General features: G+C 41.1%; 1 protein-coding gene across 1 annotated transcript; it reads left to right on the top strand.

Moving 5' to 3' along the window:
- Positions 1 to 1480: 1480 nt before the first annotated feature.
- On the top strand, positions 1481 to 18190 carry GYG2 (glycogenin 2; the record flags this gene model as incomplete). The annotated part of the gene is given in 10 exon segments (XM_082014297.1): positions 1481 to 1886; positions 1888 to 2000; positions 7727 to 7868; positions 9570 to 9744; positions 11064 to 11226; positions 11791 to 11917; positions 12822 to 13044; positions 14185 to 14325; positions 16026 to 16124; positions 18029 to 18190. Coding segments are annotated over 10 exon segments (1731 nt in total). The 5' UTR covers positions 1481 to 1500.
- Positions 18191 to 18621: the final 431 nt, after the last annotated feature.

Below are 18621 nucleotides of genomic sequence, written 5' to 3'. Positions count from 1 at the left end.
TTCAGCCCAGCTGGTAACTAAGCCCCACGCAGCCACTCGCTCACTACCCCACAGTGGGAAGGGGGACAAGAATGAGAAGAGCAGAAGTGAGAAAACTTGTGGGTAGAGATAAAGACAGTTTAATAGGCAAAGCAAAAGCCGTGCATGCAAGCAGAGCAAACCAAGGAATTCATTCGCCACTCCCCATGGGCAGGCAGGTGTTCAGCCATCTCCAGGGAAGCAGGGCTCCATCATGCATAACGGTTTCTTGGGAAGACAGACACCCTAACTCCAAACGTTCCCCCTTCCCCCTTCTTCCCCCAGCTTTATATGCTGAGCACAACATCATATGGTATGAAATATCTCTTTCGTCAGTTGGGGTCAGCTGTCCTGGCTCTGTCCCCTCCCAACTTCTTGCGCACCCCCAGCCCACTCGCTGGTGGGGTGGGATGAGCAGGAAAGGCCTTGACTCTGTGCAAGCACTGCTCAGCAGTAACAAAAATATCTTTATCAGCACTGTTTCCAGCACAAATCCAAAACACAGCCCCACACTAGCTACTAGGAAGAAAATTACCCCAGCCAAAACCAGCACAATTACATCTAACAATTACCTCACTTCTATATTACTGGCAAAAACACACTATGCAAATATATGTGCATTTATGTATATGTTTCTGAAAATAATATAGCATGCTGAATAGCAACAAGCTCTCTGAAAACACGTATTTATTTATCTGGGTGACAAGTTGCTAGACTGTGTGTCTGTAGGGGTTATGATGGCTCCAGGGAAGTTAATGGGTAGGCTCCCTTAACTCACGGTGAATCCCGTCTATCTGGGTTACTGTAAGACACGCTGGAGTCATCGTACTTGTGCCCTGGGACCTTTTTCCCACACTGAAATCTTCACCATCACAGACACTGATATTTCCTCCAAAGGGGAAAAAGCCGCCCCCAGCTTGCCTTCCCTGCTCTCCGTTTCTGCAGGGGCATGTGCGTGGTGGGGAGACCGTGTGGCAACGCCCGAGCACGGGTGGCGGGACGCGGCCCACAGGCCCCTCTTTCTGTCAGGCTGCCGCCGTGGCCTCCGGCCCCCGCAGCGGGGGCTCCCGCCGCGATGGGTGTGCGCCCACGGGGCAGGGCCCTCCGTCCCTCCCACGGGGCCTGCTCTTCTCCTTAACGTCGGAGCTTTAGGTAGGCTCAATGCCTGAGCCACCGCGCTGCTCCGCAGGGGCCGGCGCCCCTCGCCCGGGGGCCTTGAAACAAGGGGCGGGGGTGGGGCTGAGGGGGTCCCTCGCCTTCCCCGGCTCCCCCGGGCAGCGCACAGCTGGGAGACTGCGCTGTGCAGGGCCCCAGTGGAGGCGCCTGAGGGAGCTCTCTGGAGGTCCCGCTGAAACCCGCGGCCCCCGACAGCAGCGCGTAGGGGATGGGATAGGACGAGAGGAGAGGGAAGAGAAGGGAAGGGAAGGGGGGGGCGAGGCCCCCAAGCCCCGCCACGACGGGAGGGCTCCGCGGGGCTCGGGGATGGCGGCCAATGGGGCGGGAGCGCCGCACGGCGCCGCCAGGAGGCGCAGCAGTGCCGCCGCCGCGCGTGGAGGCGCCGGGCGGGCCGGGAGCAGCGGGCAGGTGCGGGGCCCGCGTCGCCTCAGGCGGTGGCTGTCGGGGCCGAGTCCCGGGCTCTGCCCTGCCTCGGGGGTAGGGCGTTGCGGGGGCTGCGCGGCGGGGCAGGGGCCGAGAGGACATGGCCCCCTTGCAGTAAAGCCAGCGCCGGGAAGGGGGAGCGGGGTGGGTCGTGCCAACCCTCCGAAATGGTCTCTGCCGCTAATGCCGTTTCTCTGCTGCTGCGCAGGAGTCCCTGCGAATATAATTCACCTACCACTGTCTTCAACAGGAAAGAGGCTTAATCCTATTTCGCGATTTACCGGCCCCGCCGCAAGCAGGTGAGGCGGCGGCGGTAGAGGTGGGCGCCGTGGGCCCGGGCCGTGCCCCTGCCCGGCTGGCCCCCGCCCGCCGCAGGATGTCCGGTGAGTACCGCGGCTCCGGGCGCTGCCTGAGGGGCTGCCGTCGCCGTTCGCAGCACCCCGCTTCGCTTGTGTTCGGCCGCCTGCGGGGGCGGCCCGGCGGTGCAGGCTGGTCGCCTCCGGGGCCTTCTCCGTTCCCGCACCCCGGTGCGGGCGAGGGTCGCCGCTGCTTCGTTAACAGCAGAGTACTGTGCTGTAATTAGCAGTCTCAGATTAGGATTTAAGCCTTCTGGCTGGTGGGATGAAAGAGCTAAACTCATTTAGGCATTCCGCTTGTTCGTACAGATTGGCCTACCCAGGCCTCTGTGCGCTTGTCTGGTGGGTCTGCAGGGCGACAGGCTGGGGTGGGCTCCCTCAGCCCGAGGTGGGTTCAGGGAAACCTTTCTGTTGTCCCTTCTTCCATAGCAGCAGTAGTCGTTTGTTCACAGTTATCCTTTAAAGCCACGAGGGACTGGTTTAGGGCTAACCGCAAGAGGTGGGTACCGGTCCTGTTTCATTTCTTTAATGTGCTCACAAACTGAGGAAAAAGTTGTGTGGCAGCCCCCTGAAGTTGGGTTTGTTGAACCATTTGAAGGGTGTCACAAGCATACCTTCCTCTGGCATTCGGCCTGGTAGAACCCGAGTTCAAATTAATGCATGTGGCATCTCAGTGTTGGGGCAAGATGCAGAAAGGGAGTCTGCGAATTAAAGGGTTAGAGGGTTGCAGTTTTGTTTGATTTGTTAGTTTGGTTTTTTTTTGTTTTTTCTTGAAAGGAGGGTAGAAAGACTGGAAACATCTAACAGTGTACCAAGTCCTCTGTGCTGTCTTTGGGTCCCTTAAGCAATTACTACTAATTTTTTTCAAACTGTTACATTACTGTTTTGGGGCTAGTCTTCATTGCTATGGGTTATGCCGATTTTCATATTATAATTATTGTTGCATTTTCCTTTTCATAAGGATCGTTTACTATCTGTTGAATAACAAAATTGCAGGGTCTGGAAGCAGAATGTAACTGTTCTTAATTGAAAGATACATAGTAAAAGCTACACAAAATGAGAAACAAGTCCTCTTTCTGTAGCCGCCTGAGATAACAGTCATAATCCTGTCTACTGAAATTCAGTATTGTTTTAATAAAGGATAAGAGAGAATCTGGCTTTGGATCAGGCAGAACTTCATTAGACCAGGAGAAATATTGTATGCCATCAAATGTCAATTTATATTCTGTTATAAAAAGGTCTGTGTAAAGTGTTAGTTGTGCCACCTTCATCTGTAATGTATACGTTTCTCCCATTGGACCCTGAGTGAGGAAGCATGGGAATTATAATTGCCAGCTGTCATTTGTTCGCTAGGGCAAGAGCTGCCTCTTTGCTGAAAACAAAGGTCTGACATAGGTTATTGTCTGAAATTGTTACTCATTATTTAGTTTACCTACTTACAACAAAATACTTCCTGACTGCTTTTAGATTGTGAGTGTCAGTGGAGCGGAGCTTTCTGTTCCAAGTGCTCCTGGTACGGTAGTGCTAGGTCAGAGAAGTGACAAGGCCTGTAGCTTGCTTTATCTTTGCAGGAGTCTAATACACCTTCACTGAGACATGCTTCTGTGGGAAGATGCGTAGGAACCTATGTGTGGGAGGGGGAGTAACAAAATAGTTGTTAGAAAACGTGCTGTGAGTTGAGGCTGTGCCATGTCATTGTCTCTCAGGATTTCAGAAAGGCGCTTTGGGCTCAGCGGGCACAGGTCCAGACTGCAGCCTGTCCGTCCTGCAGATTGTGTCTGAAGTAGAAGGGGGGAGGTGACAAAAGAGCAGTGGGTGATAGCAGGGAGGAATTTAAGAAGATAACAAGACAATGTTGGTTAATATGAGTGGCAGTACATGCTGGGGTCCTAACGAGCCTGCTGGAGGCTTTTAGCTATTGGTTTGTCTACTCTTATTTTTATGCATAAGACATCGATGTGTTATTTAGAATATGCTTGGAGGAAAGTTGTTGTATATGAGTCTCTGGTCTCCTATTGCAGTTTTGGAGTGGGCAACTTGGCAAATTTGAGCTGTTACTGTAGGAGCCACAGCTACACCACAGAGAAAGCTATCCTTTCTCTGTCTATCAGAACAAGACTGAAATGTGTTTAAAAAACTGTATCTACTGGATTATGGGGAAAAAACCCACCCTACTTAAACTTGTCTCAAAGCTGGCAGGTGCATATGGTTCGTTCAGTGCTTGTTATGAGTCACTCCTGATTCTCAGTGAGTACCTGGTGTTTGTTCATTCCCTGACTCTTTTTATTTTGAACATCAAAGTGAGCACCACCCTGATTGCTGGCTGGTACGGATTCTAAGTAAGGCTTTTAGCTGCCCTAGAATTGGTTTTCAGGCCTGTTCAAGAATTTTGCCTCTGGCAGTGTTGTTAGAGGTACTACTGCCATGAGTAAGTAGCATAAGAAGTTGGTGATCTTGGCTAAAAAACTGTAACAAGTTTCACATCAAATCACCCCAACTGTAGTGATTCACATTACTTTTGCTGTCTTTTCTGTGTCGCTATCTGTAGCTGCAGAGCGGGCTCTAAAAAAACGCACCAGTTATTTGCTTGACAGTCCTTGGTTTGTTCTAAGAAACTATTGTTAGGTATTAAAACTGAGGAGACATTGCTGATGACAATGATTTCTAAATCTGCATCTTCATGGGCTGTGTGGTAATCCAGACGAGAGAAATGAGCAGATTTACAAATTCATACGACATGGTTTTAATGTGATTCTAATGATATACTTTTCTCATAATTCACTGAGAGCCAATGGTATTAGCCGTAGGGTTCCACAGCTTGAAAACAATTTGCTTGAAAACTTAATACTGTTCACACTAGGTGTTTGCCATGAAAAATCCTATCGTCATTCAGCACAAAAAATTGAAACTTATGCAAAAAGCTGCACTTTACACTTTGAACAACAACAAAAAAAATCCAGTTTGAATGAATTTTAAATACCTACACCCTTGTCCTTCAAACTTAAAAGATCAAATCTTCTTTTGCAGTCTAAAGCCAGTGAGTGAAACTCTGTGTTCATTACATTTAATGCAGCATTGTCCTTGATTTCAGTTAAATAGGAATTTTCAGGTAAAGGGTTTACTTTCACAAATTTATATGAAAATCTGATCCTTACTTACAGAGTTCCAAAGAACTTTCTAAATGAGGCAAGTCAAGTAACACTTCCTCCTTGAAAACAGAGGTTAGATGAAAGAATGGGTAATGATATAATCTCTTGATTTTAAACTCCCTATGGATTCTTAATGGATTAGTGATACCCCTGTAAGATTTTAAAACAGCTAGGACATGCTTCTCTCTTTGTACCAGAAATATTTTAATATTGTATGCTTTCAGTCAATAATTTGATTATCTATTTAATTATCTCTGTAATGATTCAGTCTATTAGGAAGGCCATAATATATGTCCCACATCTGAGTCTCAAAAGAGACAATCGGTTTCTTTTCTGCATGAGGTATTAGCACAAGTTTCTTAGAAGCTGTATTTGTTCGGCACTTTGCTTCCTTGTGGTTTTGACCACAACTTTAGTTTGAGAGGTACAGAGCATGAAAGTGTGTGTAGGATGTGGCAATTTGCCCTACCAACTTGCTGAACTATTTGATGAGCAGCTTGTATATTTTTAGATGTATTACTTATGTAAAGATTCAGCTTCTGTAGCTAAAAGAATTTCCAGAAGCAATAAGAAGATTATGTGTTCAGTTTTGTGGTTGTTATTTAAAACAGTATTTTAAGATTTAAACTCCCACTCATTTCACAGTTTGCTTTTTTATTAACCTACCCCCCACAATCCTCTCAGTAGTTGTTTTATTACCTTTATTTGGCTCAAGATGCCTGTTGCCTAGCAGAGAAGTGCTTTTCTTTGCTGATTCTTTGTGTCTTTTGAGGGGAAAAAAATTTATTGCTAAAGTAGCCTTCAGTGGTTTGTTGTTTTTTTTTTTTTTTAATGTATGCTTATATTTATTCATTTAACCTTTTGAAAAATTGCAGTAGGAGCAGTTTACTTGCACAACTGTCCTTTTAAATCAGTCCATGTAAGCAACTCCGTATTCATTGTTTTCTGGAACACCCATAACTTTCTCAAGCTGTTATGATAATGGGAGATTTGAAAGCTCTTTTTTTCATTTGCTGCTTCTGGAAATCATGATTAAAAATGTTATTGGAGTTTACTTAGCTGAGGGATCTGCAAACTATTTTAATTTTGGATGGACGATTCAGTTTTTTGGCCAAGTTTAACACTACTGGAATTCTCCTGAGGTGCAGGGATTTGTTGCAATGTCAGCAAATGTAAGGTGTATGTGCTTGATTTGAATTCAAGTCTGGCTGGAAATGAGTGGGAGATAGGACAAAAAGGGGGGAAGAAGACAGCACACCAGTGGGTCTGTGCTTTTGGATTTGGAGGACATGAAAAATGAAAATACGTAGTACCTGAGAGCTCGTCACTGGCACCAACCATACTTCACTGTATACCTTGATATTAGGTTAGAGGTTTGAACTCATTCATTTTGGCAGCCTCTGGCTGAGGCAGCCATGAAGTTATTTGTTGGGTTCTCTGCAAGTAGTTCTGTGAGATTCTTTCCTAGTGTCTCTCACAGAGCCTGGAAACTGTATGACAGAGTGGGATTTTTTTGTTGTTATTGTTTGGTTGTTTTAATTTATTTAACATAATTGCTTGTCCCTTAAGATGATGGTCGTTTTAAACAAGTAGTTCAACAGAAGTATTTATTGAAGCTCTGTAGAGCTCAGTGGAATTCCCCTCATCTGTGCAACCTGCTCATCTTGTTCTGGTTAATTTTGCAGCCTAGAAAGCTGAGGTCTTCCTTCTGCTCTGAGGGTGCTGTTCACCTTGCTGAATCATAGGTTCTGGCCTCTCCCCAGGAGAACCCTGGTAATGGTGGTTCTGTCAGAGGGCAGAGCTGAAGAAGCAGCCCCTGGTGATATTGCCACAGGCCTGGGATCTCTACAGAATGTCTGCTATTGTGCAGGAGTGTAGCTTGCTTGCTTTCTTATTGTAACTTTTTTTCCCCATTTGTTTCTTGACAATGAGGAGCACTCATGATTTTCTTGGAGTTACTTGAGGTAGGGATCCTTAGCTTCTGGGAGGTGTACTAATCTCAGCAGCAATTTCTCTGCATTTGTTCACCCAGCACCGGTTACTCCAGTACAAAGAGGACAGAGCAAAGTCGGGTTGATTCAGTGAGGTTATGGAAAGAAGGACATTTCTGGCTAGTACTTAACAGCCTGGTTTTTGGTTTGTTTTTTTGGTGGTGGTTTGTTTGTGGGTTTGGTTTTTTTTTTTAGCTTTTGGCACTGTATAATCAGGAACATTTTCCTTATCAGTTATATTATACTATGTTAGTTAAATGTAAAATCTAAATATTTAGATATAGTCTTTTTTGATTAACATTATCTTTAGGCAGTAAGACCAGGGGAATTATTATTTAAGGCTAGTCCAAAAACGTCATACCTGTTCTTATGTAAATTAGGCAAACAAAAAATAACAAAATTCAGAAATGTACATTCTGCAATCACATTGACTGGATTTTCTATTCATTTGTGTCTTCTGGGGGAGTTTGGGAAAGAAAAGAGCTTATCACAGGAACTGCAGGTTGTTATAAGCCGCAGCCTGTTGGTTAGCCGGAGGAGGGGGATTGTAGGAACCTGCCAAAAGAGCTTATGTTAAAGCTGTAAAGTGACTCTTCTGAATATTTGCTCACAGTAACAGATCAAGCCTTTGTGACCCTTGCTACCGATGATGTGTACTGTCAAGGCGCTCTGGTTCTTGGACAGTCGTTGAGGAACCATACAACATCTAGAAAATTGGCAGTACTAATTACACCAGAGGTTTCCAGTGGGATGAGGTAAGGATTCATGTATTTTTGGAGGCTGATAATATGGAAAAATAAACAGCATGAAAGATGTTAATAGGCTTCCTGTGGATTTCACAGCATTATGTCTAGAAGTTCCCCCTTGGCTAGCGATTTCTGGGAGGAATCACAAATAACTTCCATGATAAGATCATAAGCCTAATAAGCATTCACTTGCAGAAGTAGAACTTGTGGCTGGAAGTTGTCTTAAGTCCATAATTGGGAACATAAGCTGAAAGTTTGGGAACTAAGATTTTTATGTCTTGCTTTTGAGCCGAAATAAAGGCACTACACTTCCCCACTCCCCACCAAGCCTTTCTTTTTAAGAAAGAGCAAGATACATAACCACGTGACATCAGAACTCTCCAAAAACCTTAGGGGCTCAGTTTCAGATGCTTAATCTTAAAATATTGGTGCATGGCTATCATGATAAGAGGTTGATTTATTTTTGCTTCTTTTTTTTAATCACTTCCTAATTTGGGTTGTGATTTTACAGACATAACAGAATTTAGTGTACGGAAATGTCATTAGATATGTTGAACTCAAGCCCTGTTATTTAGAGGACTGTGTTGCTTGTTAACAGTAACACTCTGGCTTAGGAAGTCTGCAAGCTCCTGATTTCTGGATGTCATGTGAAAGTATTTCCAATGCATCTGGCTCAAGAAACATACCTTCCCATTTTTGCTGTGATTAGATGTACAGAAATCTGTTTTTACAGGTTTTTTGAAGTATGGATTTTGTCAGAACGCTGTAACCTTCCTGAGGGAATACTTTATACATTTGACACCTGGGTGGATACTAAGTCCATCAGTTTTCCCATTCTCATTCAGCAGGGGGAAAAAACCTTTGTATTTTTTAATCAAGGATAGCATTTAAAAAACAGTACATCACTGAACTATGCTTCTGAAAATCTCTTAATTCTTTCCCAAGCTAACTCCTGACCCTTGAAGATCAGTCATGCAACAACTGATTATTCTGAAATCTAGATAATCAACACAGGCTTTTCTTTTTCTGTGTTTGTATGACATCCAGGACTTAGTAGTTAGTAGTGTAATGTAAATAGATAAGCTGTGTTTAAAAGACTTTTTTCTTGTGTCTTGAAGGAAAATTACCTACTTTGGTATCACCTCTAAAATTCCCATGAAGGATATGCATAGAAAAAAAAGTCTTCCTGAAAGTGTTTTTTGAGGCCATTTGTAGTAGTGAGCAAGTATATATGGCCTGTTTTAAAAGGTGCAGTTCTGAATCTGCATTTACTTGGGCATAATAGGCGCAAATGACTGTGCTGACAGCACATGCCACATCATGTGCACTGCACAGGGAACACAATATGGTGCTGTTCTTCAGAGACAATTGTGCAGAATGAAAGTTGATTTAACTTCTGTTGGTGTTTCTATAGGAGATTAAGTAACTAAAATAAGGATTGGTTTCTCTTCCATACTGCATCTGTCGCTTTTGAGATGTGGTTGCCCCATAATGGAAGAGGTGATGGTTTATGGCCTGATTGATAGCTGTCATTTCAGCAGTCTCTTTATAAGGACTTTCTGCTTTTGACTTCTCATTCTAACCAATCAATCCAGCCTTTGCTATTGTCACAATAAGTGTGGTGTTTTATGTCACTGTTTTCATGCCAGAAGTGAACTCTGACAAACCTCTCTGAATTCCCTTCTTTCTCTCCACTGCTTGTTCTGGTAGGTCTGTCCTCCGCAGCGTGTTTGACGAAGTCATCGAGGTGGATGCACTTGACAGTGCTGACTCAGTCCGTTTGGCTCTGATGCAGAGGCCGGAACTGGGTGTAACCTTCACTAAACTTCGCTGTTGGACTCTTACTCATTATAGCAAATGTGTCTTCATGGATGCAGACACTTTGGTGAGTAGAGTGGGAGCCATGGAAATGTTTGTGTCTGTCTTAAAGAGCTACCCTGAGTGTGGGATGCTTCCTCGTCAGGCAACCTACAGGCCTGTGAAGTGACCAGATTTATCAGTGGTCACAAGGTCGCAGGAGCTGCAGCTGGCATGTTTTGGCAATGCTCACAGTTTTGCCAGCTGCAGAGAAACAAATCCTGTTTTGAGAGTAGCCTCAGGACAGTCCTCAAAAGATATAACAAACTCGCTCTATGCTAATGGTTTTCAGTCAGATGTTTAAAATAGGTCTCTCTCATATAATCTTGTTTGGACTTATTCTGGTCAGGAAGGCAGGCCACTTTTAAAATGGGGGCGGGGGGGAAGCCCAGAAACATGAATTACTTCTAAAAAAAAAAAAAAAAAAAAAAAAGAGTCATAGAGATTAAAATGACCATAATTTTGGCAAGGATAATCATGTCAGCCTTCCCCTGCACTTACATGGCTCACTTTGGAAGACTGGGATGCACTTCAATTTAATAGGATTGTATTTGGATTAGAAACCAAATTAAGTTATTCTTCTCAGGGGGTGAGGGGGAGAGGCTTAAGATTTCTTGCTTTGCATTAAAGTTAAAGGAGGAAGGCAAATTTTGTTTTTGTTTTAAATTGAATGGAGTAATTTTTCTCCTAAAAAGATTTTCTTCTCTTGCTTTTCACAGTGGCTCGGTTGTGGGTGGGTTCCAGACTTTCAGCTACTGCACAGCTGTCTTTCCACCAACTTTAAAAGTGATCTGGGCCTTAACCAGATTGATTTTCCCCACTTCCTTGTGAAGCTTAACCAAACCAAACCAAAGCAATGCAAACCTTTGAGTTTAACTTACAGTAGAAAATTATTAACAAGAGACAGTTTTTCTGCTACCCCTTTAGTCAGTCTGTTGTTAACTCAAATTATTTGGATGGTCAGCTTTCATTCAGCTCTGTTGCAGTTACTGAGAATAATGGACTCTGGGAAGGTGAGCTAGGAAAAAAGGAAATTGTGCGTTTTCATGGTATGTTATAATATTTAAAGGGACTTTCTGGAGAGTCTCTGAGGTTCATGAAATAATTTCAGAGGCTTTGTGCTTTTATCAGAGAAATTGATATTGTGGAGAACCACAGTTAAAGTTTCCTTATTATATTAAAAGTAGAGGTTCTGACCCCCAGCATATTTTGCATTGCCACTGCTTTTATGCTCTGGAAGCTATATACTTGCCGAAACTATCAATTTACTCCATTGGTACTGATTTAGCAACTCATGTTCTAGAAAAATATTTGCTCTAACAATTTTTTTTTCCTACTGTCTCTAAGGTGCTTTGCAATGTTGATGAATTGTTTGATCGAGAAGAGTTTTCAGCAGCTCCTGATTGTGGCTGGCCTGACTGCTTTAATAGTGGCGTATTTGTGTTCCGACCTTCTTTGAAAACTTATAACTTACTGCTCCGGTTCGCTGCTGAACATGGCAGCTTCGATGGTAAGGGGCAAGGCATAAGGGATGAAGTGCAAGACATTAGATTACTTTTCAGCAAGCTGTTTTTCCATAGCTTCCATGCTATCTGGCAGAATAGAAGAAGGCAGGAGTTGTCTGGGCTTTAGGTAATTGTGCCCCCACAAAAATTGAAGGTGCAGACCTTTGCCTCTTACACTGTACTTAAGACCCATTGACCTATTGTGGACTGTGCTTCCCAGAAAAGGGCAATGAAGGGACAGTGTGTCTGAGTCTTGCTCAGTAAGTTTTAATTTTGCTGTCTGGTTTAGGAGAGAGAAATACATCTGATCTTCAGTCTTCTGCTCTGAGGGAGATCAAAACCCTTTCCTACTCCTTTCTTCATATATTACAATAGGACTCCATTTACATTGAACTTGCATCGGAGTGGATCAGGTATTATGCGCTTGTACCTGTTCACGTGGCCATATTGTCAAGTCCAAGTTGCAGTCCCATGAACACACCAGTCTCACTCCCATCCTTGGATGTGAAATTTTTACGTAAATTTGAGTGTATGCACAATTATGGTAATACTGTTTTATATGTTCTTAGGGGGTGATCAAGGCTTGTTGAATAGCTTCTTCAGCAATTGGGCAACAGCAGATATTGGCAAACACTTACCTTTCCTCTATAACTTAAGCAGCAGTGCTGTATACACCTATGTTCCTGCTTTCAATCAGTAAGTAGTAACACTTCTGACTGACTGTAAACCTCCATAGTTTGTTAACAAACATTTCATTATAAGAGAGAATAATAATGGTGTAGTCTGTTGACCATAAATTACAGTAGTCAGAAAAGGTGTTATCTAAAAATGATGCAGTATGAATGTCTTGCATCTGGACATAGAAAGTCCCAGAGTTGGCTACTCTATCTCATATTGTTTCAGAGAAGTTTTTATCGTATTTGAAAAAAATGTAGAATACTTTAGCATTAGGTTCTGACAGCTTTACGGTGAAAGCTGTTCCCTTCTTTTCCAGTCAGTTCTATGGGAAACAGTTGTGTGGGTTTTTTGTTCTTGTTTTTTTAAACCATTTCTTGGGTTCTTCCATGAAACTAAATTTGTGCTAGTAATTATATGACTTCAGACAATGCAGTTAGAGAAACTTTTCTGGCAGAAGGCAAGTTGGATTTAAGGTGTCAGGAATTACTGCTCCAGCTGCACAAAACACTCTTACTGGAAGGTTGTTTTAGGATGATGTATTTATTAGTAATTTTTAATATGGGATCAGTAATAACCAATTTTGTTGATTCATTGTTTGAAGTGGTATTTATTTGTTTGTGAAGAGAGTATGCAGGAGGGCTGGAAATGGTACTGCATGAGCCTGTCACTTTTCCTTCATGAACTTTTCTACTAGAATCAGCAGCTGGAAAGAAATGGCAATGCAGCCTTTTGTTTTCTGTATGCTAAACAAGATACCTTAAACTAATAAAACAGAAAAAATATTAATATATATACTCATATTGAATGTGTTGCTGTTGCAAAATATTGACATTGCCTCACCAGTGAGAGTAAGCATGTTTCTTTAGCAGTTTATATAGGCTAACAAAGAAAACATATAGACCTGTATGTTTAATCTCTACAGTTTTGGTAGAGATGCCAAAGTTGTCCACTTCTTGGGAGCGACAAAGCCCTGGAACTACAAATACAATCTTCAAACAAAGAGAGTTATGCAGGATGGCACCACCTCTGCATCTTTTCATCAGCTGTCATTTCTTGCCCTCTGGTGGAATATATACAGTGCCAGTATATTGCCTTTGTTAGAAAAACTTCAAAAGGTGGAGGAATCAGAATCTGAAGAATGCAAGGTAACTAATAAGGAGTTAGTGGGGAATATGCTGGAATCACAAGAAAAACTCTGAAAATTATGTGTTTGCTAGAGCAAGGAATTACATGGGAGAAACATCTGTTGATCAGTAGGAGCAGTGATTGCTTCTAAAAACATCTAAACTAGCAGTTTAAGAAGCATTTTTAGTACTAGCATTGCCAAGATTTCCCCCAACCCCCTTCTTAATTGATGAAGAGTTTGTATGGGAGTGTATGTGTATAGATTCTGCAAATTAAAAACCAAGTATAATACAAATTAGCCAGAGAAGGTGATAATCTGGCTATGAAACAGACTGTTGACTTTTTGAAGCTAAATTGATGTAGACCATCAAAATGGCCCTTGAACTATAGTAAAAGGTACCTTTTCAGAACTGCATTGTAACTTGTTTTATGAGGGTCATAGCAAATAGATCAGATGACATTTAGGATGCTATATTCAGTACTTGTATGTCATCAAGCATTTACTGAGCTCTTTATGCTTTCCTCCCCCCTCCCCACTTCAAAGGAAGTGCAGCAATTTATGGCTTCCATGAATAGAATAAAAATAATCTGTTGATAAATAGATGATTTCTTGAATACCAGCAGCATGAAGTAATGACTAGGAGAAGTACAATTTTAAATTTTGTACCCAGGCATGACATTACTTCTATGCATATGTAAATGTTTTCTTCATATTTTTTTAATATTAAACTATTAGCATGATTGAACTAATTGCATAGTGTCATAAGATCAGTTGGACAATTAGCATCAAAGCCCAGAGAGTACTTTGGTTTGTTAACCTCACGACAAATTGGAAAGTAGAGGAAGGAATGGGTAGTTTTTGATCTCATACTTTAACATGTTTTAATTTTTAAGAAATTGTACGGTAAAGATGTATTTCAGCTACGGTAACATGAAGGTGGAAATACCTGTTAATTTACCTCCTGATGGTACTGGCATATTCATGAGTGCAAAAATATAAATTGTAACATGCTCTGAATCGGGGACCACAAACTTTCTTGAATTTATTAACTTACTCCTTTAATGCTGAAATCCCTGTAAGGAAGTGAAACTGTTGTAAATAAGATATTGATCTCCTGCAAAATTGTATTTCAGTGGTGAGATGTTCTTGTTTTTGTTAGCACACTTTCAATGGAGTTGAAATTACACTGAAAAAGGTCAGTCCTTATGTGGCCAATTCGCTGCAAATGTCTGTGCTTCCAGAGCAGACATATGAAATATATCCCACAACATGTTCACCCGAGGAACTCGCTTTCAAACCTGTAAGTATGTTGTATATTACTAGGTGCAGTAACAAAGTAAAATGGTATACTAAAATGAGGGTTTTTTTAATTATGCTTCTGATCTGGGAGATTATCTCTTCTTCTATTTAGCTATAGCTATTGAACTTTCTTGCTAGCATCAGAAATAGCCTGAAGAGTATTTATTTCCTTTAATATTTAGTCATGCATGCATGATGTGTCTGGAGGTTGAAAGAGTTTTCATTAAATTTGATAGAGATTGTTTATTGAAAGTTGTTAAGTCTTAATAAAGTGTAATATAAAGAAATTCTGTTACTGAAGTAAACTTTTGAATATTAATACTCTTGTCAATTAATATATTTAAAACTAGAATCCTTTCTATCACTTCTTTGTAGAAATTTTTTTTTTTTTCCCCAAAATATTCCCCAAATTTCTGTGTTTTGGGCAACAAGGAGTGTCATAACATAATTCACTGATCAGCATTGTAGGGGTCCTAGTTCTTTTGTCACTCTTCGTGTATTTGTGTGTTTGTATTTGGGTGTTTCTGTTGCACTGACTCCCTTATTTTATGCAGGAGTTAAGTTGGACATAATAGCACAATGTTTCTGCAGGTGTAAGTCATTACTTCTTGCATGATAAACCATGCTACAGCAAGGTACAACTGGGAGAAAATTAAATTATTGTTCTAACCATCTGTTATTGTAACTTGTGCACTACTCTCTAGTAAGATGAGGACAGTTTTTATGATGTTCAGTGCTTCATCTCTTTAGACTATAGTTCCTCCATAAAGTAAAACTGTAGTCTTCCTTCTTTTCTTTTTCACCCTGACTATGGAGGGGCTGAAGGAAAATTGCAAAACTTCCAGCTCTATAACATAGGAATAATTTATTTGCAAAGGGTCTGTTACCTTGGGTGCCTCATGCATCTGACTCCATTGGAAATTCTCAAATCAAATACATATTTTCAAGATGTTTCTTTGGGGTAAAAAAATCATAATGTTCGCTTACAGTAGTGTCATTCAAATTTAAATTTCTTTTTTTATTACTAGGATTGGTTTATCAGAAGATCATATTAATTACCAATTAATAGCCTGATTCCCTTCTTACTTAGGAACACCATCATTCCACATTTTGTTTGTCAGCTTCGGTAGTCTTGTGGGATTGTTTTGGGTTTTGTGGAAGAGATTTCAGAATGGGGTCTGTCTAGTCATTTATGTTTTGATATTTGACAAAGGCAAATATCTGGGGCAGTATTTTTTTTGGCAATCTATTTTACCTCTGTTTTGGAATTCATTGTTCTGTTCTCATTATATACAAATAAAAAGCTCATGAGTTACAGGGCAAGCTATTATCCTAAATAAGATTTTCCCTCACTGAAGTTTGGCCTCGTGAGTGGTAGGCATCTACTGTAAGCTAGTTTTCCAGGCTGTTTCTATAGTCACTGAAGAATGACAGCTACTCTTGAACCTATTTCAGGATGAGATGAGCTGCCCTCTGGAGGTACTTATCCTAGATTCATTATAGTAGGAGCTTAGATTCAATGCCATTTTGATAGCTAAAGCTGGGTGAGATGAATTTTGTCCTTGGTGATAATGTGTTTCGTTCATTTTCCTCCCAACCACTGGTTTCCCCTACCCCAAGACTGAAATTGATTGGTATTGTATGATAAGGAAACTGTAAAAAAAATATTCACCTAATAAAACCTCAGTGGCTGTATTTTAGCAACCCGTGTGTGAAGTTGAACAAAGCGGTTCTAACGTCCATCTCTCTGAGCCTGACAGATCTTCAGAACAACTTGCATTTCAGGAAACCTCAGAACTGGTACATGTAGCTTTCTGCATTGTGCGTCTGTTTATAATTGTATGCATGTCTTTGCTGCCAACATCGTTTTGGGAAATCTCAACTAATTATGATGCAATGTGCAAATAAATGCTTTAATCTTTTAGCTGTGTAATTCCTTAGCTGCTTCCAGTACTGGGGTATGATGTCTTTCTAGTTTTCTTTTTAAAACTTCTAGTTTTTAAATGTATATTTTCCTGTGCTAGCACCCAAGTAATAAATGCATGGTGTTAATTTTAGCTTTCCAATACTAACACAAGCAAAACTGTTTGGTTTTTTTTTTTCCTTTGTTTTGTTTTGGTTTTTTTTCTGTCCTGCTGAAGTGATGTTTCCAAGCAAGTGGAAAATGAATGTACAGTGAGCCAGGCATGGATCCTAAGCTACTAGGCTTTCCTTAGTGATCTTGCACTGTGGGCAGTGTGACAACAGTGCCAGACTTGGCGCTAATGGGGGTCACAGGGTGTCAAGGGCTCGTATCTTGTAAGGTACACAACACAGCCATTTTCCTAGTGAGGCCTTTCGTACGACTGTGAAGCACTCCGGTGAAAGACTGAGAAACAAAACCGTAGGTGAAACTGTAGCTCCCATGCAGCCAGGGGTGTTTGGGCCCTAGCTATAAAGTTCTTTATTTCGAAAACCATGATGATTCCCGTCTTCTTGTTAGTGGCATCCAAAGCTGTTGATAAGGCTTGCCAATGGTAAAGAAAGGAATCTTCATGCATTACTGCAGTTACGTGTATACAAGGTCTGAAAATTAAACACCAAGTACTGTTGCATATTTGCATATACAGGGAGTAAGTGTGCTCTTTGAAGTGTTTATTCATATTTAAAGTCATGTACAGGGTGGGACCCAGGTGGGTATACATATGGAATGCTGCAGTTGCCTAAGCATATCATGTCACGTTGACTGTTTGAAATACCTTACCTGATCTGCAGGTGCAAGCCTTGCACAAGTTCTGCCTTATCTGCCCCAAATTGGCAATGGATATTCCAGGGCGTTTAGGCAGTTTAAACCACTGATTCCTGCCCATTAAGTTCTATTTTGAAACATTTTTATATTGAATTTGAGGGCTTCACTGGAAGGCCATTCTGGTTGATTTCCTTTTTGTTTATAAGATGACATGAGTTGTTTGCCTTGGACCCTCTTGGAGTAGTACTGAAAGCGGGTTTTCAGTAGCTGCCTTGATTAGTCCTTGTTATATTTCATCTATATTATTGGTTAGAATTGTTGGACTGTTCCAGTTTTACTTGCATTGGTCAATCATGGACGCAGTTTTTCTTTTGTGTGGTTGAAATTATCACTAATGTGCCTTGCATTGGTGCACCTATGATAATTTGATCTTGAACCAGGATTCACAATTTTGGACCATCATTCAAAATGAACTAGTTATCAGTGTAATGAATAGTGACAAACTTTTGAATTAATTTATATAGGTAATGTGTCTCACATCTGCTAAATAATACTGATCTCACTGGGGTCAGATAAAACAAATGACCAAAAATTCTAGGAACTTATGTTCACCTGAAAGCCTGTTGGAGACAAAATTTGCACAGATACATGGTTACACTTTATTGTAGGAGATACTATACTCTGAAGACGATATATTTGTAATATTCTCATTGTGGTGTTGCTGAGTATGCCAAGGTCTGAGTTAAGAAAGTAAAATAAATGTTTGATATGTTCAAAGATGCTATGACAAGTAGTAAAATCATGGGAAAATGAGATCACATTATCAAAACAAGAATGAATGTTTGAATACTGTTTGTTTTATTGTTTTAACTGGGACTGTACAAAGCAAAAGTTTGACATTTAAGGTTTAACTTTACAGCACTGAAATGAGAACAACCAAATGATTGTTTTCCCATTGTTCTGCTTCTTCCCACAGAATGAGGTCGCACATTCTGTTTCAGAGCTGTCTATTCACTTCAAACCAGAAGAACCAAGTCCAGAAGATGAACGGAGAAAATGGGAGGAAGGGCGCATGGACTATATGGGGAAAGATGCTTTTGAACGTATCAAAAAGAAATTGGATGCATTTTTACATTAAGATGGAGTGTACTGTAATGGCCATCACAATCTGTTTTTTTCTATAAACGCAATTCTTGGATACTTGGCTATCTTAATAGTTTATTTGACACCGAAGTTAAAGAGGTAGTTATGGATCCTCATATATTTTGGGGGAAGGTTAATGGATACAGACTCTTGTTTTTTAACTGTTAAGCGTGCCTCATTTTTATCGTTACGTGTGTCTCATCTTCCCTGTTCTCCCATAGTGCCTTCTGAAGTATAATGAATGGTACCCTCTGAATCTGAACTCTGATATTTATCGGTCTTCCCTGCTCCTCCCCATAGCATTCTGCAGAAACAGTCATGAGTGTGAAACATCTTGGAAATTGAGATTATTTCAAAAGTACTTTTAGAAGACTCTATAAAATTATTTAAATTGTTCTTGAAACCAAGTTAACACTTTCAAGGGCA

This window comes from Phaethon aethereus, assembly GCF_964289735.1.
Source record: "Phaethon aethereus genome assembly, chromosome: 1".
Taxonomy (NCBI): domain Eukaryota; kingdom Metazoa; phylum Chordata; class Aves; order Phaethontiformes; family Phaethontidae; genus Phaethon; species Phaethon aethereus.
Note: the sequence above shows the minus strand (reverse complement) of the source record. Positions and strands in the feature narration are given on the sequence as shown.